At 33.5% G+C, this 23,968-nt stretch overlaps 4 protein-coding genes and 2 long non-coding RNA genes across 7 annotated transcripts; 3 read left to right on the top strand and 3 right to left on the bottom strand.

The window, feature by feature from the left end:
- The first annotated feature begins 320 nt into the window (after positions 1 to 320).
- LOC106454565 lies at positions 321 to 937 on the top strand. The gene is made up of 3 exons (XR_001289971.3): positions 321 to 631; positions 731 to 784; positions 866 to 937. It is a non-coding gene; the product is annotated as an uncharacterized LOC106454565 (long non-coding RNA).
- A 7,701-nt stretch (positions 938 to 8,638) lies between these two features.
- On the top strand, positions 8,639 to 10,741 carry LOC125609248. The gene is made up of 2 exons (XR_007339653.1): positions 8,639 to 10,419; positions 10,626 to 10,741. It is a non-coding gene; the product is annotated as an uncharacterized LOC125609248 (long non-coding RNA).
- A 509-nt stretch (positions 10,742 to 11,250) lies between these two features.
- On the top strand, positions 11,251 to 14,507 carry LOC106432455. Its single transcript, XM_013873295.3, has 2 exons — positions 11,251 to 13,975; positions 14,075 to 14,507. Exons 1-2 carry the CDS (start codon positions 11,995 to 11,997, stop codon positions 14,377 to 14,379), a joined length of 2,286 nt encoding a protein of 761 aa, XP_013728749.1. The 5' UTR covers positions 11,251 to 11,994; the 3' UTR covers positions 14,380 to 14,507.
- A 134-nt stretch (positions 14,508 to 14,641) lies between these two features.
- Positions 14,642 to 15,178, bottom strand: LOC125609247 (uncharacterized protein At4g04775-like). Its single transcript, XM_048780437.1, has 2 exons — positions 15,017 to 15,178; positions 14,642 to 14,926 (listed from the first exon to the last, which is right to left on the bottom strand). Exons 1-2 carry the CDS (start codon positions 15,176 to 15,178, stop codon positions 14,642 to 14,644), a joined length of 447 nt encoding a protein of 148 aa, XP_048636394.1.
- A 433-nt stretch (positions 15,179 to 15,611) lies between these two features.
- On the bottom strand, positions 15,612 to 19,741 carry LOC106451407. 2 transcript variants are annotated; one of them, XM_022719333.2, is made up of 4 exons: positions 19,235 to 19,741; positions 18,163 to 19,031; positions 17,485 to 18,081; positions 15,612 to 17,201 (listed from the first exon to the last, which is right to left on the bottom strand). In XM_022719333.2, exons 2-4 carry the CDS (start codon positions 19,027 to 19,029, stop codon positions 16,671 to 16,673), a joined length of 1,995 nt encoding a protein of 664 aa, XP_022575054.1. In that variant the 5' UTR covers positions 19,030 to 19,031; positions 19,235 to 19,741; the 3' UTR covers positions 15,612 to 16,670. The 2 variants fall into 2 exon arrangements, with proteins under 2 accessions (XP_022575054.1, XP_022575053.1); XM_022719332.2 differs by having other exon boundaries at positions 18,163 to 19,741.
- Positions 19,742 to 21,035: 1,294 nt separating this feature from the next.
- Positions 21,036 to 23,624, bottom strand: LOC106454567 (flavanone 3-dioxygenase 3-like). Its single transcript, XM_013896684.3, has 3 exons — positions 23,313 to 23,624; positions 22,753 to 23,000; positions 21,036 to 22,538 (listed from the first exon to the last, which is right to left on the bottom strand). Exons 1-3 carry the CDS (start codon positions 23,622 to 23,624, stop codon positions 21,962 to 21,964), a joined length of 1,137 nt encoding a protein of 378 aa, XP_013752138.2. The 3' UTR covers positions 21,036 to 21,961.
- Positions 23,625 to 23,968: the final 344 nt, after the last annotated feature.

Raw genomic sequence — 23,968 nt, 5'->3', positions numbered from 1 at the left:
TAATTCAAGCCAATCAGGAGGCTTCTTTTTGACATGTCATATATGGCTGAAATATAGTGAATTTTTGTATGGGTTTTATGAAAATTATCACTCTGACCCATCCCAGCCCATGTAGAGAACAAACGGAGAAACTTTTTATCGTTTCACGCTTTCTCCTTCGACTCTTCCACTTCATCTTCTCCGATGTATAGATTTGTTTGCTTTGCCAAACTTTATCAATCATCCATTCTTTAATGTTCTATCCACTTCCCCTTGATCCTTCTCCTATATAAATCTCTATGTACAAACCTAAATCCACCCAAAATAAAAATCTACTCTGAAGAAGTTACATCCATCGACACTTTAGTCTAAACCTATCTGCACGATCTCTACTTCTACTCTGCGACCGTCAAATTGAAAATGCAATTCCTCCGGTAAAAGCTCAGTCACGGTCGTAGTTCCGTCACCGCTGAATCATCATCATCCAGGTTCTTACCTTGTGACGTCTCTCACCTTTGTCGATCCATCGAGAATCTACTGTAAAAAAAATCAGTTCCCGTTGATGGAGAGATCGTGAAGAAGGTTGGTCAATCTGTTTCCTGTAATCAAAAAAGTGATTGGTCTTCTGAAGAACTATGCTTTTGTGTGCGAGGTATATAATTCACTTACAAACTTTATATTACATGGATAAGATTCCAGATTTGGTGTTTGGGTTTATATGTGACATTTGAACTTATGTGTGATTTTTAAGCACAACGAGTGTTTGGGAATAGATGGACTGAGATACAAAGGTGGATTCAGGCAGGTAGAATACTGGCTCTAATGGTGCTTCAAGTCATGATTGTAGGATCAATCATTAATGTTTTATACTTCTCTATGTTTGTAGAAAGGATAAGGCTGTGAACAGGTTTACGAGACTTCGTGTGAAGAGAGCCAAGCATGAAACTATGGCTAGCGAGAACAACTCAAACAATAAAATAATGTTCTTCTTAGATGGTAGTTGTACTCCAGCGAATATGAAACTCCTATTGCCAATAGAACAAGGATCTAGCTCCATGTAAGGTCTGATTCTTTTCCCTTTCTATGCTCCAAAGTTGTGATCAAGCATTTCTCTGACTTGAAATCTGTGTTTAGTTCTTCTCTTCCAGGATAGCTGCCTTACATTACAAGGTGGAAACTTTCCTCACTTCCTCATGAGTGACTGGAGGACAATCTAAAACTATTAGACTAGACAAGCGAAAGTTACAATCCTCTTTGACAACCCCAACATCTGGTACTCACTTATACTACATCTTCAAGTTCCCCGTTTAAACTTCAAGATAATTTTTTTTTTTATTGTTCTGTTTCTATTGACCATAGAAAATGGAAGGAAAAAGCCTTTTGCTGGATCCTTTTTATGCAGAAGGAATCGTCCGTCAGAAAATGTAAGAGCTCTATATTAATTGGCTTCCTTATCTGCTTAATTTTAGTTTGGAGAGTGGTGTTGATGAGTGAGTCTCTCTGTCTGAATATGTAGAGGAATTGTGCTCATGAAAGGAAGCATCACTATTTAAGATTATTCTAATCCAAGTTAAATCTAAAAGTAACTTCTAATGCTAATAAATGTATATTACATATTTGAGTTAGGGATCGAAACGGTGGCTATTGATGCAGCCAAAGACATGGTACTGTCAAAGGAACAATGGATGTTAAAGAACTTGTGCTTTTACTGGCCAAAAACTCAATGAACCATCAATCTCTTCTTCTGGTCAAAGACTGTGCCACCCCTCCCGCCTTAAAGAAAGAAGTCTCGGCTGCAGGAGAAAGAGACAAAGAAGGAAGGGAAGTTGGAGAGAAGAAAACAGAGGGTGGCTAGAAGAAGAAAGAAGTTGTTGATGGCAGAGAAGAGAGAAAACGAAAGATGTTGGAGCTGGCAGGAAGAAGAAGAAAGAAGCCAGGTGTGGTGGGAAGAAGTGGGGTCAAATCATTGTCACATGTAAGATTATAAGTTCATACAAGTATATGCATTGTCTTAATTTTTTCTGACGGACATCTCTATAACTATAATTTTCAACTACTACCAAAATAAAACTTGGAAGGAACGAGAAAGATTGTATACACTCTAATCTAATAAAGTTATAACTATTATTCTTAATCTTTAATTATGCTAAACTTTTTTTACAGTAATGCAATTATAAAATATATGTACTTTCTCTTAATTTATGTTTTTCTTATTGAGTACTCTTTCTTATTTAGGTTCCATGAAGAATTTAAAAGAAAATAGTAGAATTTGTCTGTTTAATTTTTTTCCTTCAACATGATTGCCAATTAGAACAATAAATTGTACAAAACAATCAACCACCATTTTTATTATTTAGTTTTCTTAGCTAAACAATTAAATATGATCTCCGTAATATGCTTTGTTTCATGGCTTCCCTTCTTGAACGATATTCTCAGTACGGAGACTGCAAGCAAGGGTATGTCTCAGTTTTTTTGCCTGCAACGTCCTTAGATCTCTTAATCCCAGTCAGCTCCAAAATCATATCTTAATCCAGTCACTGGAGTTATTATAACAAAGAATCATTAAAACTGCAAACCAACATAAGAAAAAAGACAAAGGTCTTTTAGAAAAGGCCGAGATTCTTAATTTAGCGTCCTTGTTGGTTTAATATAATTTAAATATCAAGTTTTGGTAATGGTTCGTTTAAAATTTTTGTTCTTTAGTTTGGTCTGGTTTGGACAATGATATTATTTTACGTTTGGATCAATTTTTTTGATTCAATTTATTTATATTAAGAAACTGTTCAATTTGGTATTAGAACTCAATGATTATATAGTGAAACAAAGTTTAAATCAGTTGTAAATATTACAATTGTTTTATGCAAAAAAAAAAACAAAATGTATTTAAATGATAACCATATTTTGTTAGATTTTACTCATCTTACTTATTATCCTATATATATATGATTTTAAATTTGTTATATACAAGACAATGAATACGTACATACAACCAAATTTTAATTTTTTAATGAATTTAACGTTATGTTCGATTGTAATACATATACACGGCTTATGTTCATAAATATAAACCTTTTTAAGTTAACTTAAAATTATACGAATACTCCGGGCGTAGCCCGGAAAAATCCCTAGTTCTTATTAATAGCTCGTTATTTGTGTTGAGATGTTTGATTAACTAAGTTAGTGTTCTTGACAAAAAAAAAACAAGTTAGTGTTGATTTGATTACCTTCTATCGCGATCAGTTACGAATTCAAGTATAGTGTGACAGGTCAACTGATTGAAAAAGAAGGGAATAAAATAATATTTAATCTGTACATCTGAATATCCATAAGCCCATATGGTATATTTTGATATATATATATATATATATATATATATATATATATATAATTAGACCATTTTCAATGGCTTACTCTAATTTTTACTCTAAAATAAAGTAACTCTATAATAGAGTTTGAATTTGTTTCAGTGGTACTCTATTTTACAGTATAAAATAGAGTGATGAACAAAAAAAAAAATAAATTACTCTATATTTGGATTAAACCTATTTTTACTCTATTATAAAGAAGAAATATAGTACCATTAGAGCATTTTTACTCTAAACTCTATTTTAGAGTAAAAAATAGAGTGGGGTTGAAAATGCCTTTAAAGATTATTCACAATTGTTCTCAACAAAATGCTTTAAGATTGTTTGAAGATGTATAAGTTTTTTCTTTTTAAGTTTTATAAAGTTATTTTTTTTAAAACTTAAGATTGATTATTTACATATGATTCGAAAGATATGTAGCAAGGCATCAAATAAACAATCATTATAACAGAAATAGAAATTTGCGAATTTTGTGAATAGTGACATTAAGCTTACATGAAAAATGGAATTGTTTGGGATATTTTACCTAATTTGGTAATAAAGAAAGTTCTCCTCCCATGACCCAATAGCCCACACTTGTTCTTTTCTACTCACTTTCTTTTAAAATTTGAAAAATATTGCAAATGATTCGTTTGGCCTTCTACTTTACAGATAAATAATAGTAATGTTTTTAAAATGTACTAATTCAAATTGCGTCAAAAGTTACATACATTTCTATGCGTTTGTACGACCTAAACATTGGATTTGAAGCCTTTGGTAAAGAAAAGGTTGATTGGAAGAAAAACTGAATCAAGGAGTATTTTTACAACTTAGTTTATTTTTGTTTCAACTGCTTTGAGTTAGTTATAATTAATATTATTTATATATGTGTGTACACATTGAATTTTGTTTGTTCTAAATATAACTGTAATATGTTATATTATTCATATTTCTAATCATTATTGGCACTTTTCTTATATTTCAATGATTGATACTTTTTCAATGCATTAGAGCATCTTTAATGTATGTTTCTATATTTTTTTTTAAATAGAGATTTTTATTATAGAGGTGGATTTACTCTAATGTATGCCATTATAATAGAGTTTCTCTATTTTAGAGGAAAATATAGAGAAATCCTATTTTTTACCTCTATATTTAAAGATGAAAATAACAAATCTATATATTTTCCCCTATAAATAGAGGAACTCTATCATAGAGGCATACATTGGAGCAAATCCACCTATATAATAAAGTTTCTCTATTTTAGAGGAAAATATAAAGATTAAAATAGAGGTGGATTGAAGATGGTTTTAAAAACGAATCTACATTAAAACTAACAATAAAACAAGCGTTCTCTAATATTGTAGAAAATAATTGAGCCAAATGTCTAAATATAATCGTCATCAAGAACAAAATATAGTTTCATTATTTTCTTGGGGACTTGATACTTCGTAGAGTTTTGCCCAAGTAGATACAAGCAACAAAGGCGAATTGTTGAAAATAAAAGGGGTCCATTTTCCTCAATATTTTCCTTCATGTTGACTAATTTTTTTTCTTTATCCTTTCACCAACCACTTAAATTATTGCATTTGATCCTTTTTCCCCCTTTACTTCCAAATGATTACTTGATTCCTTCTCTCTTTCTTTTCAGGCCAATTAATTGCGAACTATCGCTAAATGTGAAAACGCAGTTTCAAGTTATAAATGCTGATGATGTGTTACTTAATTGAGGATTGAAACCAATTCACACTAATTATAATGCAAGAAAAAAAAATCGAATTTAGAGACGACAATCTATGAGTAAAAAAAAGTTGTTAAGTGCAAACTAGACGGAGAATCATACAATTGCTGTCAAAGAGATAGGATATATAATTTGCTGAAACAAAATCAAGATTATTAATGCATATCAAAATTTTGTGCAAACTTATTTTTATGGTACTGTTTAACCTTAATAAATAGTAAATATATTATTAGTGGTCTAGTAGACCATAATAGTTTTTTTTTAACTGAAATAGACCATAATAGTTTCTTAAACAAAAGTAGATCATAATCTTTATAGCTGAAAATGGAAATATTTTAATGTAAGGGACATATGCAGATTAGTTTCAGAGTATTACGACTTTAATTAGTCTAAACCTATATAAGACTATAACCACTCACACATAATGAATACGCAAAATAACTCCACCCATTAAAATGTTAAAGACAGTGTTAGATATTACAATGGTAAATATCATTTGATGATGCCATCAGGGTGTTATATTGGTACTATACAAATAATGTATTATTTTTTTTTTTGGTCAAACAATGTATTATTAATACTATACCTTAGATGTCAAACGCAAAGGCTGGTGTACAACTTTCTACGGATCCGTAAGAGTCCCACATTTTATTTTTTAATCTACAAAATATATAAAAATAGAAAGAATTGCAATTATAGAACACATATCAGTCCACAAAGCTGGTCCAAATCCAGCCGTATTTTTTTTGTATCTGACCCAAGTCCATCAATTACCTTCAAATCTTACTTTCATTTTCACAAAACTGTATTGTTCTATAATGTTGCCACCGTCCAATACATCCAGTCATATCATGACTCGCTATTCAATAAAAATCTAAACAAAGAATTCGAGATCATTGGTTTCACGTTGTTTTGAATTTGATAGTCATCTTTGTCCCAACCAGGATCACCAGTTAGTAATTTGGTGTTATAATTTTGAAACTACGAACTATCTTTTTGGTGTCAACTGGATCCATTGACTGACTTGCTCTTTAACTCTTTTTGTACTCAACATCCATGTAAATGTGGAAACACCATTTGCGTTAGTGAATCCAAGGAAATAACGAACTATTAGATAAATATTTTTTATACTTATCATAGACTTAATACATTTGAGGGGGAAAATCATACACTCTAGTAAAGTAGCTATTTTAGTGGATTAGTTTGGTCACATAAACTACAAAGATACTAAAGTATCACCAAAAGGCTGAGATGAGACAACGACTAGGCGGACTAGCACAATATAAGAACGTTTTGGGTATTCACCGGTAGGAATTATTCCGAAATCAAAGTTAGTCGAGATTTTGGGCTTCCAGAGTTTAGTAAAGCCCATTTAAAAATTCATGCAGATATTCACATTCATATTTTAATTTAAGCCCAACTGAATCATCATAATTTGAATTTTATCGGATCAGAATATAACTCATAAGTTCTACCAGCTGACTTTTTTTTTTTTTTTTTTGAAAAAGGGCTTACATCTACCAGCTGACTATTTTGTTAATAATATATATTATACCGATTTTGTTTTCTAAAATCTAATATTGAAAATTTGGGACCTTAAAGGAATGAAAAGCGGTTGATTCGTTGAATGCATGCCGCCACTAGATTGACGTATACCACGATTATATCATAGCATGTTTCTGGCCGAAGCTTGGACTATAAATATTTTATGGAATATAAGAAGTGCTTGTTTTGTTTTAGGTATATAGTTCTTTCATTCAGATTAGGGTTCAAATTTATATAATGTTTCTGATATATCAAAATTTAATAGAAAATTCGACTCGAACTCTCTGATTAAAATAAATGGTCTTGAATCTAACGCTTTTCGTCATGAGACAAAATGGGATAAGGGTTACGTTACGTTCAGAAACCCGCGAATAAATCAGGGTTCAAAGCATTTGAGAGTAGTATTCTATCTGTCAGTAAACAAATTAAATATTTTTTGCTACTCACTAAGGCCAGCTCCAATGGGACTGCAAAACACTATTTTAGTGTGACTTTTGCACCAAATCATCTCCAATGGGACTGTAAAAATCACACCATTTTAGTGCAACACTAAAATTTGACACCAAATTTGGTGTGACACTATTCACCACACTAAAACACTATTCATTTCACTAAAATACTATTCACTTATTTTATTACTAAAACATACAATTAAATAAATGATAAATAAAAAACTTAATATATAAAATATTATAAAATAGTTTTAGTGTGAAGTTTAGTGTTATGGTTGGAGAAGACATTGGTTTTAGTGTTGAAATTACACTAAAATAGTGTGGTTTTAACACTAAAATAGTGTTTGTGGTTGGAGATGCCCTAACGTTTTTTTATAATATATGTTAAATAAATTAAATAGTAGCATGATGTGGACAGTGGTTTGCTCAAAACTACCGTAGGCTGTTCCTGTTTTGGAAAGATTCTCAAACAAAGAACAATAAGTAAGTAGAATCTATTATTATAACATGTATGGCGTCAAAGTCATTAAATACTTACTTTTTGCATGTTGAAATTCAGTCTACAAAACGACAGATGCTGTATTTATAGTATCATTTTTCTTTTACCAAAATAGACAAAACTTGTGCTGTCACTTACGTCTTCACTTGAACCGTATTGCTTGGTTCTTTGTATTATTGTATATTGACAATTTAATATGCGATGTACGAAATAACTAATATAGTTATCCAGACGTATCTAGTTCCATCATTCACTAGATTTATACTATGTTTGTCAAATTTTAAATGGTTTGTGTTAGAGTATGATCTTAAATATTGAAAAGGTACAATCTTGAAGAATGAAGATGATATACCGATCAAAATGATAAAATTTGTTTTAAAACAATGTCGCCAGTATCAATTGATCAGCAGAAAATATCATAAATATCACAGCTTTTTGGATAAAACTTTTTAAATGTGCACGTTTTTTGGTGTATACGTGTAGAAAAATACAAAATAAAATATTTGGGTTCAGTTTACTAAATAGTAAAACTTAGCTCTATGCTTATATTTTTTTACATTCGATTTAACTGATCAAATTACGTCTTTTGCTTCGTTTACAGAAAAATCTCAACTAAACCTTATACATTTAGAAGTTTGAATTTTATTTAGGGTTAGGATTCATAAATTTTATCTCTCTTTTTTAATCGAAACTCCAAATTTATACACTGATTTCCGACAATATATAGCTACATAATTGAGTTTTTTCTCGAATGGGAATTCCAATCAAGTTTTTACACGAATTAAATCATGTACTTATATCGAAACAAATAAAAATAAATGAAAGCGAAAGTTGCGAAATCCTTTAGCTGGTTCTGTGCATTGAAATCCACAGACTATAATGCATGTAGGCATTTAATTTCCCATGGTCAAATAGGTTAACTATTAATGATTAAACCATACAAATATAAAATCAAATATTTTCTTTGACCTCTATGCTAACAACCCTATTGGTTGATGACGCATATATAAGTGCCAAAACGTATTCGTGATTTATATTAATATATCTTATTTTGATTATACAATACAAACAGATTTCGATCAACTTGTACACTTTGCACCGTTGATACAGAAATAGATTCATGCACGCCTGTTGTTTTCCATACATTTATATATATATATCTCGAAAACTAATGATTCAGGCCTGTATATATATTTATGCATGTAGGTATGTACTTAGACATTGGTCATGCTCAGATGAATGTATATCAAGTCCGAGCTGGAGATTTCGCAATTTAGCTTCAACAAACTCCATTCATATTTTAAGTTTCTGTCTCCTTTTTTAAAAAAAGTTTCTGCTCCTTTAGTTTATCCGATCTTTCTTACGCATATATGATTTTATGTTCTATCTATGATTTATACAGTTGCATGCAGAGTAAAAATAAATATGTTTTGCGTTTTTTTTATAAAGACGGAGGAAAGTATTCTAAGAATGGTTTTAATCCGTTTTGCATAATTTGGAACTGAAGATTTTTTTGTTCTGTTCATCCTCGATGTTTAACTTTATTAATTGGATTATTATATAGTTTTCGCTGGAAAACTGATTGTGAGCATGAAATTTTAATATCTAACAATTGATCCTTTGTTTGTTTGTTTGTTGTGTGAGTTACTAAACTTGAATTGGCATGTAGTTTACATATTTGCAAGACCAAGTGATCAGAGCTACAATTTCTAAAAGGTAAGCCAGTTGTAGATAAGTGTTCACTGTTCAGTTTATTACATTGCATCATTGATCTTCTAGCTAGTAAATGGTTTTAATATTATGCGAATCTTCTATGCTATTTATATTTCGATTCTTGTTCTGTTTGGCGGACCGGTTTATACATTTTAACACTATAAGTAAAACTTCGAATTTTCTCATTGAAATATGGTATTGTCATTTGAAATTTGTGCCATAACTCTTTTTCTTTGTAAAAAAATATCTGCAGTTTGGATTCACAGAAAGTTAGTATTAATTCTTAAAAAATGACACCTGTTTGTTTTTGAGGAGAAGTATTAAATCCGTATATATTGTTATATGCACTACAAAAAAAAGTGTGAATTACATCACATAAATTATATCACAAAAATAAATGATGCTATTTTAAATTACTTATTTACAAATGATGTGAATATACCTATTTTTAAATCAATTATAATAACTGATGTTTTATTAATTAATTTAACATCATTTCAGAAAAATGATATTTTTTTTTTGTTAATTTGTATCACTTAAATGAAATTGATGCTATCATATAAATTTATATCGATTAAATAACTGATGCATTTATTATTTTAGTTAACATCAGTTATTAACATGATACATAATTTAGATCAATTAGAAAACTGATGCTAACAAAAATTTATAATAATCCTTTTCTTTAACATCAATTTAATAAAATGATGTTATTTTATTTTAATTTGCATCAGTTAAAATATTTGAGCTAGTAAAAAAATAATTTATATCGAGAACAAAATTTGTAAAACTACAATATTATTATAGAATAAACACATAACTATTAAAAAGTAGCAAATGTGATTGTTACAATCCCCCAAAAATAGGAACCACCATTACAAGTTCAAATAGTGTAAACCACTTAAACCCAATGTAATTAGAGAAGTAGTTATTATTCTTTTCTGTGAAGATCTTCCTATTCGTCACACTCTCTCAAATCTCTTTCATCAGTTTTTTTGTTCTCTGTTATTTGATTAAAAGCATTTTCTCAACATGAATCAAGTATTCTTATATGAATCATGATGATTATGATTGTGTTTCTGTTTATAGAAGATTTGAAAGGAAGATTTTGCTTTTCTTAAAAATCTGATGAAAAATTCTTGATAGGTATTATTTCCTTTTTCTCCATACATTGTCAGGATCTTAGATTGTGATGACGTCTAAGTGTATATATATATAGACAGACACGCTGATGCTAGTGTACTGCAGATGATGAGACAGGAAGTTTCTAGGGTTCTTGGTATAAAGATTTTAACATTTGGAATGAATCACATAACTCTATGTCCTAAAGATTGGCACTGTTGTTCTGTCAGGTTTCAGAAGCAATTGGATTTGATCATGTTTCTTTGTTGTCTGCTACTTAGGAGTAACAAGCTCCACGCCATTATCATTTTCCATGGCCAATTGAAGACAAAATGAAGAAGAAGAAGAAGAAGAAGAAGAAGAATTTATTGAAGAAACTGCTATGGCCAATTCTTTTAACTATTTTTACAAGTTTTTTTCTTTCTTTCTTTGAATTCATTTTCCAGTCTTATTTGTGAGGCTTCTCCTTTTCTTCTTCGTTAAATTTTCACAGGAACAAACAAATAAAAAATGCTTAATTAAAAGATTTTTATTTTTATTTATTGAGATAAATTTAAACATTGTACAAGCGATGGCAGTATTTTAAATAGATAATTATAAATGGGACAACTGCTAATCCATTTAATTTTTAATATTATTATTAATAAATTATATAATAATTGTAATAAATTATTTTAACTGTTAAAAATATATCACATCAGTTGTTAATAATGATTTAAATAATTTAAGTCGATTAGTTTAATTGATACCAATACTAACATCATTTAACTCAATTGATATAAGAGTTAACATCATTGTTTATAACCGTTACATTTTAACATCACTAAAACTAAATGATGAAAATATTAGGGAAAATTGGAAAAATGGGACACTTTGAACTTTTATTTGTCACAATAGGATTTCTGATATTTTGGACAATTCTGGACATATTTTACCCTTTTTTAATAGAAAAAATAGTAAACTGAATTTTAAAAATGTTAAAAAATATCAAAACTATTGGAAACATAAGTATGACAATATATATGTTTAAATTGTTTTTTTTTTTAAAATGAATCATATTTTATTTCATCTTCTAGCTACAGTTATAATACTCATTCTGGTCATCTACTTAGTCTAGAATTCGGCTACTAATGTTTATACATAGATATATCTTTGGTATACAACGTAACCTATCTTTTCTTATATATTCTAACCAAAGCTAGGTTACGTTACGTTATAATCAAGAAAGATGTCTTTCTTATACCTTTAGCTTGGTTACGACATGTAGCCACAATGCGTTGATATACCCTATCTATATTTGGAGCCATGATGTGGTCTGCCTTTTACCTTATGTGGCGCCTAGGGAAGAATATGTTTCACATCTACTCTACTGTGTTCTGACTTACATAGGTTATACATTCTACAGGAAATCCGAAAAATATGGAAACTTCCATAATCGGTTAAAGATGTTTCCTAAATCTAAACTAAATCTTCCCTAAATATCTCCAAGAATATTTTCTCCCACGTTTTTCTCCTTCTCCCACGATCTTTTGTCGTCGTTCTTTGTGTTTCTCTCTTCTTCATCGACATAATCATCTCTCTTTTCTCTATCAATACAACATGGTTCTAATCTATGTCAAATCGGGTGAATGGATGTGTAGTCGCGGTGATGACTGGAGTTTCGTGGTAGACAAAGAAAGGCGTGGTCGAATGGTAACATTAGCAACTACTACTACGTTGAAGCAGCTCAAGATAATGGTGTGTGAGGATTATGGGGTGGACCATAATGCCATTAATGCCGAGTTCAGTTATTCGTTGTTGAATCAAAAAGGGAATCCTCCTATTATTATCACCAATGATCGGCAAGCATCTAATTTTGTGGGCTATGCAAAGAGGGAATCGTCTACTACCTTGTGTGTGATGTTCTCTGTTTCCGGTGTAAATCAAAAGGAACGAGTCAATATCGATTTGAATAAGGAGCCTTGCGATTCAAGTAATGTTGAGGATGAAGAAGTTCCTGAGATAAATCGAGCAGAGTTTGTCAAGCCGTCAAAGGAGTCTTTTGTTAAAAGAACGAATCATGTCGCTGCAGATGGTTGCGGTCCTTTAAGGAGTGAAAACATTGAACTTTTTCAAAACAATGGAGACAGTGATAAGGATGGTCGAGCTTGGAGAGGAGACTTCGTGAAGAAGGATCAAATTTTCACAAGTAAAGGGGTTCTGAAGGCAACAATGGAAATTTTAGCGATGAAGAATAATTTCGATTACACTGTTATCAAATCCACGAGAAAATGGTGGTATATTCGATGTAAAGATGCATTGTGCAACTGGACTGTGCGTGCAGAAGGAATAGATGGGTCTACATATTTCATGATCAACCAATGTGATGGAAGACATTCATGTGCTCCTTCAAAGAAAAGGAAATTCGGAAAAACAGCATCAGCAAGAACAATTGGGACTCTGATACAACATCGATTTGATGATGCAAACGATGGCCCAAAACCGAATGACATCATTCAATTTATGAGAATGGAGCATAGTTGTGAGATTACTTATTGGCACGCTTGGGAAGCTCGTGAGTTTGCTATTGCAGCTGCTAGAGGTATACCAGATCGCAGTTACTCTAAAATACCAGCATATCTGCATATGATTAAAGAAGCAAATCCTGGTACGCATACTCACTATGAAACTAATGAGAAGGGAAGATTCATGTATCTATTTATGTCATTTGGGCAATCAGTTAGAGGATTCTACAATGCAATGCGAAGGGTGATTGTTGTTGACGGAACTTTTCTGAAAAATAAATACAAAGGGACACTTCTTGTTGCTACTGCTGTAGATGGTAACTCTAATTTGTATCCGATTGCATTTGGGGTTGTTGATTCAGAGAATGACGATTCTTGGGGGTGGTTCTTCAGACAGTTGAAAGTGGTTATTGCTGATTGTCAAGACCTAGCTTTTGTCTCAGATAGAAATGCGTCTATTTCTAAAGCTATTGGGACTGTCTACCCTCGATCAGCACATGGAATTTGCATTCATCACTTATTGACCAATGTGGTCTCATTTTTCAAGACAAAAGGATTGACTGCGTTGGTAGAAAAGGCTTCACGGGCATATAGATACACTGAATTTCAAGAACGTATCACCGAAATTTTTGATATGAGTCCTGAGCTTGGAAGATATCTACGGGAGGCTGATGTGCGCAAATGGGCTCGTTCTCTCTTCCCTGGTTCCAGGTATGACATTAGGACCACGAACCCTGCAGAGTCTATAAATTCAGTTCTTAGAATACCTAGAGAATATCCGGTTATTCCTTTGCTTGATAGTATAAGAGAACTGTTGACTCGATGGTTCTATGAGCGTCGCTTGTTAAGCTCAAAGCATCTAGATCCTTTAACCGCTAAGGTGGAGAGAAAGATTGATAGGAGAATTGTGAAGGCAAAAGGATTCCAGGTTTACAAGGTTGACAACTTCAGATCGGTTGTAAAAGGAGACATATATGATTGTCATGTTGATTTGGAAAGAAGAACATGCACATGTGGTAAGTATGATATAGGAAAAATTCCTTGCCGACACGCCATTCCTGCAATTTATTCACGAGGTATGGAAGTATAAACACATGAATACTTGAGAATTATTTATTTTCGGGATTTTCATCATATAGACTTCATATTGATCAAGTTTTTTTTGAGATTGACAGGTATGGAAGTGCACAGATTCACTGACGCCTTATACAGCACTGCAGCGTGGAGAACCGCCTATGCAGATTCCATTAATCCAATAGCAGTTGTAGAGTCAGAATGGAATGTCCCTGCTGAGGTTAAACTTGCAAAGGTTTTACCACCAAAGACAAGAAAGAGTGCTGGTCGACCAGTAAAGAGAAGGTATGAATCAGTAGAAGACAAGATCGCATCTTCTCAAGGATCAAAGAAGAATAAAAAGCATAAGTGTAGCCGTTGTGGAACTGAAGGACACAAGAGAGGAACATGCGATTTACCCATCTAGTTTGTTATGTGTCTGCATCTGTCTCTGTTTTTTTCTTTATTGCTTTTGAAACAATTTGATCTTCTGTTTAAGAACCTATTTGACAATTTGGTATTTGCTAAACTATAGAGACAAATCGATTTATTCTAGTAACAATCAAAGTAATTGCAAAATAATTCGTTTCAGTAGATGATGATCACCTCGAAATAACAAGAAACATGGTCTTAACTTCTTTGAAAATAAGAAACAACAAGTTGAGGAAGCACATAAAAGTAGTTGAACATCATGCATAGATATGGTACAAGAAGACCATCACCAAACAACACACAAACAAAGCTTTTATGCCCCTAAGTTCCCTAATGCATTCCAAGGTCTTCTCTTCGCAATGGCACATTGCATCTTCCATCTCTTGAATTCTACTCTCATGGCGTGTCATCATGGCCTCACCAGCTCTCACTGATTTCTGAAACTCGGAATTGTCAACGAGTAACACGTCAAACAGGTCTTGGAAGTCTTCAATCTCCTCAACAACTGACTTGTCAGTCCATTTGAACAAGTGGGTTTTGTCCTTCATCAGTAACATCCAATACACAATTAGATTGACTAATTCTACTCTCATCGGACAACAACGAGACAGTTATATGATAACATGACTAACCTTTTGAGATCCCAAAGGACAACAATGAAATAATCTTCCCGGATTTTGAATTGTTTTTGAAGTGAAACGATTCACTGCCTCACCGCAATTGCATCTTGTGGGAATTCCCCGTTGTTTCGCGAGGCGATCTCTTGTAGTGGATGAAGAATTTACTGAAGACATGAGGGAGTCGATCTCCAAATTTTCGCCGCTGCAATCTCTCTGTCGAGGAAGAATGAGGAAGAAAAGAGATTAGGTCAAAAAAATAACCAAAACTACGTCGTTTCATACTCCCAGAACGCGTATTCTAGCTAAGGCAGAGCAGAAAAAAATCATTTTGAATTTATCGATAACACCACAAGAACTTTGTCTTTGAACCCTCTAAATTAGTGTTTAAACATCTATCAAACATAGTGGACGGACGTACTTAGATAGTGACCAATGTACAAAAATAATCAATAAATAGGTGTGTGTTTGAGGCGTTGGATTAATTTGTATTTGGTTTTAGTTAAGGGTTTGGTTAGAGTATGTCTACGGTTATGGTTTTAGAGTTTATTTAGGGTTAAGGGTTTGACTATGAATTACAGATTTAGGGTTTGTTTAGGGTATGATTAAGAATCATGATTGTATTATGGTTTTAGGGTTTGGTTAGGGTATGTCTATGGTTATGGTTTAAGTTAAGGGTTTGGTTAGGGTATGTCTATGGTTATGGTTTTAGTTAAGGGTTTGTTTAGGGTTTGGGTCCTCAGTTTTTATGATTTTGTTCTTTATAGGGTTGTTTCATAATTTATACAAAATCAAAGCTAGAGTTGTTTCTTAATTCAAATCAAATACCAAAGCCAAAGTTGTTTTCTAATTCTAACAAACCAAACTACTAAAATCACAGTTAATCAATCATCCTCCAGGTCAAAGACCTCAGACCTCTCCCATGGTGAAGGCACATATCGTGTCATAACCTCAGCAAAGATGGGGTCGTGTGCAGCCTCCCATAAGTCCACTCCAATCTTCTGTCTACAACCCATAATGATTTCATCATCCACTAAACTGACGTCAAGACCAAGCAGCGAGCATTCCAAGTGCTTCAAAGCGTATGCACCGCAATCACAACAACTTTTATTCAATCTCAACTTCATAGGCACATCCACGATAGAATATGATGAGAGGAGTAGCTGCTTCTGTCTTTCTTGTGGTGCAACGGACTTCACAATCCTAGGAATGATAGCAGCAAACTTCTCAACGTACTGTCTGTTCTTTCCCCGACCGCAATCAAAGACTTCTACTTTTCTTTCAATGATGTTTACACAGACACCAACCCAGTGATTACCTGCGTTCGTGTCCACAAAAATTTGTAAACGAAGAAATGTATACTAGGATGTAAAAAGAACTGAATGGTTACCATTTACAAACAGAGGAAAGTAGAGTCGATCAACATCAACACCCCAAACTAGATCAGTCCGCCCATGAGATGGAAGCTCTCCTCTGCCGTACCCAAGAAGGAAATCAGGCAATTGATAGGCTTTTTTGTTTGGTAAAAACTTCTTGTATGCAGCGTCTACTTGGAGGCAAAACATAGCACTCATGAAAGCAACACGCCGAGGGGCCCAACGATTCAATGTAGTGTTCACACGCCATATAAACATAACCGCATCCATCTCCTAAAAATTTACAATGAAAGTTAAGTAATATAGCATATAAGAAGTGTTAGGAAGATAAATTCACTAAAGGTTAGTACAAGATTCATTACCTCGTTTCCAAGCCATTTTCCAGCACTTACTACTCTTGTAGCTACAGACAAATTAAAGCATGTAGGACCAATTGTTAAAGGTATAGGCTTTAATGCCCATTCCGTGAATCCTTTCCATGACTCTTCGGAGATATAATAAAGTGACGCCTGCGGAGAAGCATCTTCTGGCAATGGTGAATCGCTAAGCTGAAGTCCATGACCTTTTCTTTTGCACCATTTCTCCCACTGTGACGGCGGTGGAGCTGTATTCATCTCTGTCTTTTCTTTCTTTACTGGATTATCCACTGAACCTCGGACCGAAGTCATTGGAGTCCACCAGTCTTCTTCTTTTTTGTCCTGAGATGGATCAAAGCCTGGCACATACGACGTCTGAGAAAGCCCTTCAACCCCTTGTGTACCTATCCCGCGACCCAAATCATCTGCTTCACTATAATTCACATCGAATGTAGTCTCGGAACCATCCTGTTATTTCATGACAAATAAGCAATAATTGAGATACCAAAATACATTATCATTAATAATTATTTTACATAAAAGTTCCAGACCATTACATAAGTTCAAACAAGACACTTACAAACCAAGAACACTTACACACCAAGCACACATACAAACCGAGACCTTATAAAGTACAACAAAATTCAGGCCGATAACTTAGATGCCAATAAAACAAACAGACACGCAAACCACGAACTTAAACAAGACAAAATAACATTGAAGAGGATGGTGAAGACTAGTGTTTGTTTACCCCGCGTGTGGACCTCCTCAACGGTGCCTGGCTCGTCGATGGCTTTGTCGGTGAAGGCTCTCCAAGCTCAACTTCAACGCTGGCTTCCTTACGTGATTGTTTAAGCTCTGTCCGCATCTGCTCAAATGTCTCGGCCATCTGTTTCTGTATCCTTTGTTCCATTCCAGAGAAGTTGTGCTCAAACAACTGTGTCATAAAAGCCTTCATGTCTTCATTAAAAGGAGCTTGCTTTGCGCCACTTGCGAGAACCTTATGCTTTCTCTTCTCCATACCACGATCGGGAAGCCTCTTTTTACCCCTCTTTGATCTAGAACCAACGTTTTTTGATCCTTTCGGAGTCTGAAAGTCGTCATCACTCTCGGCTGCTTCAACATTCACGCTTGCTTCATCATTCACAGCTGATTCGTCATCGAGAGATAAAGAAATCACTTCATTTTCTTCAGTTTCCCAAACATGCTCACTAAAATCATGCCCCTTCTTTATCATCTCCATCAGAACCTTGATTCTGTCATCCTCCACATCATCATCTCTGCGAAACGCCTGAGCTTTGACAACATCATAATTTCCTGTCCATGAGATGTATGGGTAGATGTCATCCTACACAAGACAGGGAAATACAGTTAGATACTAACTACTCATTTCAAACCGGAAAGAGTCGTCATAAATAGATAAAATTACCTTGGGTGTAATAATCTCCTCCAAGCGAATGATCTCCTCATATGACACCTTCGCAGCTCCCATCCAGTTTATGCATCTAGGACCGTCCTTGAAACCCTTATCCAGCTTTTTTCCACAAAGCTTCCCGATTTTTGGCACCGCTTCCATTGCCCAAATCTGCAAGGCGTATGAGAAGCCATCCAAGACATAGCTAGTGGTCTTTTCCTTCAGTTGGGAACGATTTTTGGCTATGGATTTGCAGAGAAGGTCATAAGCAGCAACTCCCCAAGGATACCTTCGAACTCTGTCAAGATCCATGACCACCGCGATGTACTTCAGGGGGATATTAGCCTTCTCATCTCTCGCCAATACCACACAAAGAATGATCGCCAAGTAGATAAGACGTATGCGATCTGCATTCTTCCATTTCTTTACAGCTTCCTTGTCCTTAGTCCACAGGTTGAAGAGTGTAATTGTTCCATCTTTTCTCCTCAAAACCTTGCTCCAGAAACCACCATCATATTTCCACTCTTCAAACTCCTCAATCGAAATGTGAGTATCGCATTCAAACCCGGTTACGGCGTGGAACTCTTGCAATGAGAATCGAAGCGGTCTCCTCGCAAAGACAAACCATAGCTCGTGCTGTAAGAAAGTCACCAGCTCCCTACACAAGAAGCTGTGTATCACCCTCGCAGAGTATCCAAGACCATTCTCATGGAGCTTAAAAATCTGATGAAAAACCGGGTCTTTCTTCACGACATCCAACTCCTTTGGCAGCCACGCTTGGAACTTTCGGATTATGTAGTCGATCCTGCAGTTGTTGTTGATCTGAGTAACTCGGGGCTCCTCGCCCTCCTTAAAAAGCCTCTTCGGTAGCTCCTCAGACATAGCTACAAACCGTGACAAAATTATTAGTTCAACATGTAAAGGTTTCAATATCATCACACATGTAAAGGTTTCAATAATATCAACCAATCCGTGAAACAAAATTATTTTAAGAAACACGGCAAATCATTTTAAAAAAAAATCAAGCTTTAATGGAAGAACACTTCGATTTCGTTTAATATGAGAATCTATAGATGAAATCCAATACCTTCTGTGAAGAATTGTGAGATTGAGAGGCGAAATTGATGGAAGAACACTTCGAAAATCGATTTGACCCGACGAAGAGGAAGAACGATTCGCAGCCGTTGTGTCTTCAGTGAGATCGAAAAGGATGGTGACGGAGACGAGAGTAGAGACCACGGGCTGATGAAACACCGACGAAGAACAGAGCTTCTCACCGTTGAACCCTAAATCGCCGTGGGAGAGTGACGAGTCTACGACGGAGAAGACAAAGAGAAAGGGGAATTAGGTTTGCGGCATCCCGCGTCTCCTTTTTTCCCATTTAGTGTTTTTTTTATTTTTTAATTTTTATAGATTTTAATTTTAACATTAAAATCTATTACGAAAATTATTATAATTTATAATTTAAATTCAACATAATTGGTAAATTAAGGGTACTTTGGTATTTTACAAGATCTAAAATCCTATTTTCCTAAAATATCTTCTAGAAATCCTAATGTGACAAATCCAAGTTCAAAGTGTCCTATTTATCCAATTTTCCCAAAATATTATTATTTCTTACATCAATTATTAATGAAATGATACAAATTATTTGCATCACCACTTTCAGAGTCATTTTTTTAAGTGATGCGAAATTCTTTTACATCATTTATAACTAATGCAAATATTAAAAATAAATGATTTAAATTGATCTTTTTTTTGTAGTGATGTAGTAAAATAATCAATAATTTAGGGTTGTTTTAGCTGAAATTTCTGAAGATTATAAGTTATAGCTAGCTATGGACAATGTAGAATGTAATAAAATATATAAGTAGTTAGATATTTGATAATATATGTATATTTTTTAATAAATAAATCTCTGTATATTATAAGATAATCATTTACTTAAATTTGTAAAATGCAATTATTTTCATATTATATTTCATTTAAAGCATAGTTACATAATATATCCAGCAAGAAATATTTTAAAAATAAATGATAAAAATTCCATATAATTTGCATGAACTCGCATGCATGGAAAATGCATATACGTGTTTGAAAACGTGTGTCGGCATTTTATTTTATTTTTTGAAAAAGAAGCGTCGGCATTTTATTTGCGATACGTATATATACTAAGTTTTATTTTATTTTATATGTAAAGTATCATTTTTACATTAATATCTCTTAAGGTCAAACTGATTTGTAAGTTACAGGATATAATTTACACGTTCATTATCATTTTGTTTGTGATATACACGAATCAAATAAGATTTTGTGAATATTTTGCATATTTCCCCTAAAGCTTTTATATATTTCGCATGATTTTCCTATTTGTCCTTTAGATAATTTTTCTTTCTTTTTTGCACATAGTAAATTTATCATTATATTTGTAAAAAGCACAAATGCATAAAGTTACATGACAATGATCTTTTTTAATTCAAAAAGTTCCGGGTCAAAATCCATAACTTCTTTGCCCAAGAGGAAGGAACATGTTAAAAAAAAAATTTCGCAGCTGCTAAGATTAAAACTTGACATCTGCGAAAGACAAGAACAAATTGTTAAACTTTCTTTCCACAGCGAACCGGACATCTATATCTTTATGGCAAAAAGTATAATTAGTAGAAAAAGCAGTTTCCGGTAACATGACTATGTTAACATCAAAATCTACTAAGAAAAAAAATCGTATATGTAATATCAATAATTAATTTTTTTTAAAAAAAAAATTAGTTTACAAAATAACTATCTATAATTAAAATTCATTTCCGTATATTTTATATCCTCCTGCAGTTTTTAAAGAAATTTGTTTCACGTAATAAACTATATACAACTTTCAACAATATTTTAAATGAGTTAATTTTTTCGCCTATGTAAAATTAAATTAGTCCTTGATTCCATTTTGGAAGTGATGGTTCGTTTAAAATTTCTAAATGGTTAAAATTTAAAACATCAGTAAATTATCTGTGGTTAAAAGAGCTAAACTGCGAGAAGAAAGATAAAATAGTCACGGTCAAAAAATGAAAAGCCGAAGCTGATCAAGATAATCTTCAAAATAGAAAAAAAATCTACAAACGGTTAGAAGAACAAGGAAAAAAACAACAAGAAATCGCCCCCGGAATCGAGAGGCGAAGGCCGTAGTTAGAGAGCTTTAGTGGATAGTTTACGAGCGACGTTAACTAGTCGGCGGAGGAAACTGTACCATCCTTGTTAATTTTCTGTAAGTATCTGATGATTATTATATTGTGCGATCTGCTTTTCTACCATATTGACAAATCCGATACACTTTGGTTGATAATCAGCAATACTGTTGTTTATAATTGGACTCCTTAGGACTTGTAGGGATACATAGTTTGTGAGAACAATTGAGATCCAGTATAGCAGCAAGAAACAGGAAACATATATACTCTTACCACAGATGTTTCTTGACTCTTTCAAACGAGTTCATCCAACATATGTCTGGCTGGCTAAACTAACAGAATCATTATAAATTAAATTGTTTCTTAATTTCTACTTATGAATATGAACAATATTTTTTAAAGATTAGCACCGTCTTCTTTGAGAGGAGAAGAAATTAAATAGTATGAAATTTCATTATGATTTTATGTGATATATTAAACAACGGATTATGTATATTTTTACATGCAGAAAATAATTACTCGGTTGTTGTTATACAATAACTTTGGTGATTTTTGCATAGAGTAGATACAACAGTGCTGCAACTATGGACTACGAAATTTATGTAAACTATATAGTAAGCTTGAATTGTTTGACATAATCTTCAGGAGCTGCTCTTCTTAAGTGTATCGATGAATCTTTCCTGTAGAAAATCGTTGTTGCTCGAGATGTAGTTAAGAAAATCGTTGAAACTAAATTCCCCGTAGGCTGCTGCATTGTTTCCATCGAGTAGCTCAGGTGCTGGACTTATCTTCTTGTGTAGAGGTAGACTGTGAAGACTTGCAAAAGATAGCCTATTGACATGTTTGTTCACTGTTACACGATGAATCACACTCTTGTATATGCCATTGCTCATCACTTCTACTTGATCTCCCAACTGAACGATCAAAGCTCCTTCGATATACGGCACACATACCCAGTTCTTGTTGGCATCCATTATCTGGAGTCCCTCGCTACTCTGAAGTAAGATGGTCAGCGAGCCAAAGTCCGAGTGTGGTGGCATTCCCAAGGTGACTTCAGGTTCAGGACATGCTGGATAACAGTTCACTGCTATGACTTGTGAGCCTTCTTCAGTCTGTTCTTGTAAGTAATTTTTCTCCAGTCCTAGGCTTTCTGAGATAGCTTCTAGTAGTTGCTTATGTAGCAAGTGAGTTGCTTCTGCATACTTACCCACCTTATCCCTAAAAGGAAAAAAAAGAGTACAATCAGTTTTCAGTTTTTAATCAAAAAATTTCTTACAAAAAGAAAGCTATATCTCTTATTTTTGGTAACTAGGAAGAATTTGGCCTTTGGTCCTAATGTCCTTATGGTCCGGAGCCAGCTTTTTCTTTTAAACATTGAGATAGTGAAGCTGGACTATATATATATATATATATATATAGGTTTATTCATTACTTGTAGCATGGAGGATTTGATGGCCACATATCGATCCACTTTGATAGAGGATGTGAGTAATGCTTAATGAAATCTCTCCAGTAATGAACTTTATCTGTTGAATGGTTGATGCTTGTGCCATATCTTACTGGCTGATGAACGTCTGATGACACCAGAAGCATCTTCTCCTCCACAGGTAAGTCAAAGAACTGTGTTGCTGCATCTAAGGCATCTTTAACCACTGATGATGGTATCCCATGGTTTATAACCTGTGAGGGAAGTAAAAGTTAGGGCTTTTATAAGTAGAGAAAACATGCGTGCATGCAGTTTTTGTTATCATTTAAGACTTAGATTGATGATTTTGTCCTTTCTTTTCTTTCTTTCATGATAATAGACTTTATTCCCTATGACATAAATACAATAAGACAATAACCGTCTTTCTAAGTCATATCCGCAAGTGGGATTGGTAGATGCGACAAGTTCACTTCAGGTTTTTGTTTAGTTTTGATGAAAACGAGACATGACTTTCATGAATTTTAACATGTAAAAACACTTTTAGTTACTTCATATGTAACAATTACCTGAAAGAAACCAAACTCCTTGCAGGCCATGTTGATCTCATGGATTGCACGGGATCTAAGCAAAGGTTGGTGTAAAAGAGAGAGATCAATGACAGGAAGTGTTGTATCATCTCTAGTTCCTATGCTCGAACCAAGAGCTGGCCTTTGCGCTGGTGGAAGAACATAACGGTCAGGCACTTGAGGCACACCTGAATTGGTTAGTGTCATTGCACTTGTAAAAGAATCATCAAGCAAACTCTTTTTTGTTTCCTCCATTTTCTGTTTGCTTCCGTTTTTGTTATTGTTACTTACTAAAGAGTACGCAACATGCATAACATATATTTATACCTATATTATAAAATCTTCTAGAAGATAATTTTGAATTAAGTCTTTTCTTCGTACCTTTTTCCTGGTTAGCTTACGGTTTTGTTAACCCACCTGTTGTTTCTTTGATCGTCTTTACATTAAATGAAATGATCTATCAAATTTTGGATGTGAATTTTTAAGTGTTGACGCGTCTATAGAGATAAGACTTAAGTTGCACCTGGCCTGGATTGGTTTATAGATTTAGGTCACATGATCGAGCATAGACAACACGTAAGAGATAGCCGGTTTAAGATATTTTGGTTTCCATTTTAATAGAAAAAGAAACACTTTCTGTGTGTGCGCGCGCGTGT

Source organism: Brassica napus, chromosome A5 (genome assembly GCF_020379485.1).
Source record: "Brassica napus cultivar Da-Ae chromosome A5, Da-Ae, whole genome shotgun sequence".
In the NCBI taxonomy this organism is placed as follows: domain Eukaryota; kingdom Viridiplantae; phylum Streptophyta; class Magnoliopsida; order Brassicales; family Brassicaceae; genus Brassica; species Brassica napus.
This window is presented reverse-complemented; position numbering and strand designations above follow the sequence as displayed.

Excerpts from the sequence above, each read along its gene's own strand:
- LOC106432455 (XM_013873295.3), top strand. The coding sequence starts at position 11,995 with ATGGTTCTAATCTATGTCAAATCGGGTGAATGGATGTGTAGTCGCGGT. Across the intron at positions 13,976-14,074 it reads TCCTGCAATTTATTCACGAG|GTATGGAAGTGCACAGATTC; the intron begins GTATGGAAGTAT and ends TGAGATTGACAG.
- LOC125609247 (XM_048780437.1), bottom strand. The coding sequence starts at position 15,178 with ATGTCTTCAGTAAATTCTTCATCCACTACAAGAGATCGCCTCGCGAAA. Across the intron at positions 14,927-15,016 it reads GTCCTTTGGGATCTCAAAAG|GACAAAACCCACTTGTTCAA; the intron begins GTTAGTCATGTT and ends TTACTGATGAAG.
- LOC106451407 (XM_022719332.2), bottom strand. The coding sequence starts at position 19,083 with ATGATATTGAAACCTTTACATGTTGAACTAATAATTTTGTCACGGTTT. Across the intron at positions 18,082-18,162 it reads AGGAGATTATTACACCCAAG|GATGACATCTACCCATACAT; the intron begins GTAATTTTATCT and ends TGTCTTGTGTAG. Across the intron at positions 17,202-17,484 it reads TGAGGAGGTCCACACGCGGG|GATGGTTCCGAGACTACATT; the intron begins GTAAACAAACAC and ends ATGAAATAACAG.
- LOC106454567 (XM_013896684.3), bottom strand. The coding sequence starts at position 23,624 with ATGCATGTTGCGTACTCTTTAGTAAGTAACAATAACAAAAACGGAAGC. Across the intron at positions 23,001-23,312 it reads AGGAGTTTGGTTTCTTTCAG|GTTATAAACCATGGGATACC; the intron begins GTAATTGTTACA and ends CTTCCCTCACAG. Across the intron at positions 22,539-22,752 it reads TCAAATCCTCCATGCTACAA|GGATAAGGTGGGTAAGTATG; the intron begins GTAATGAATAAA and ends TTTTCCTTTTAG.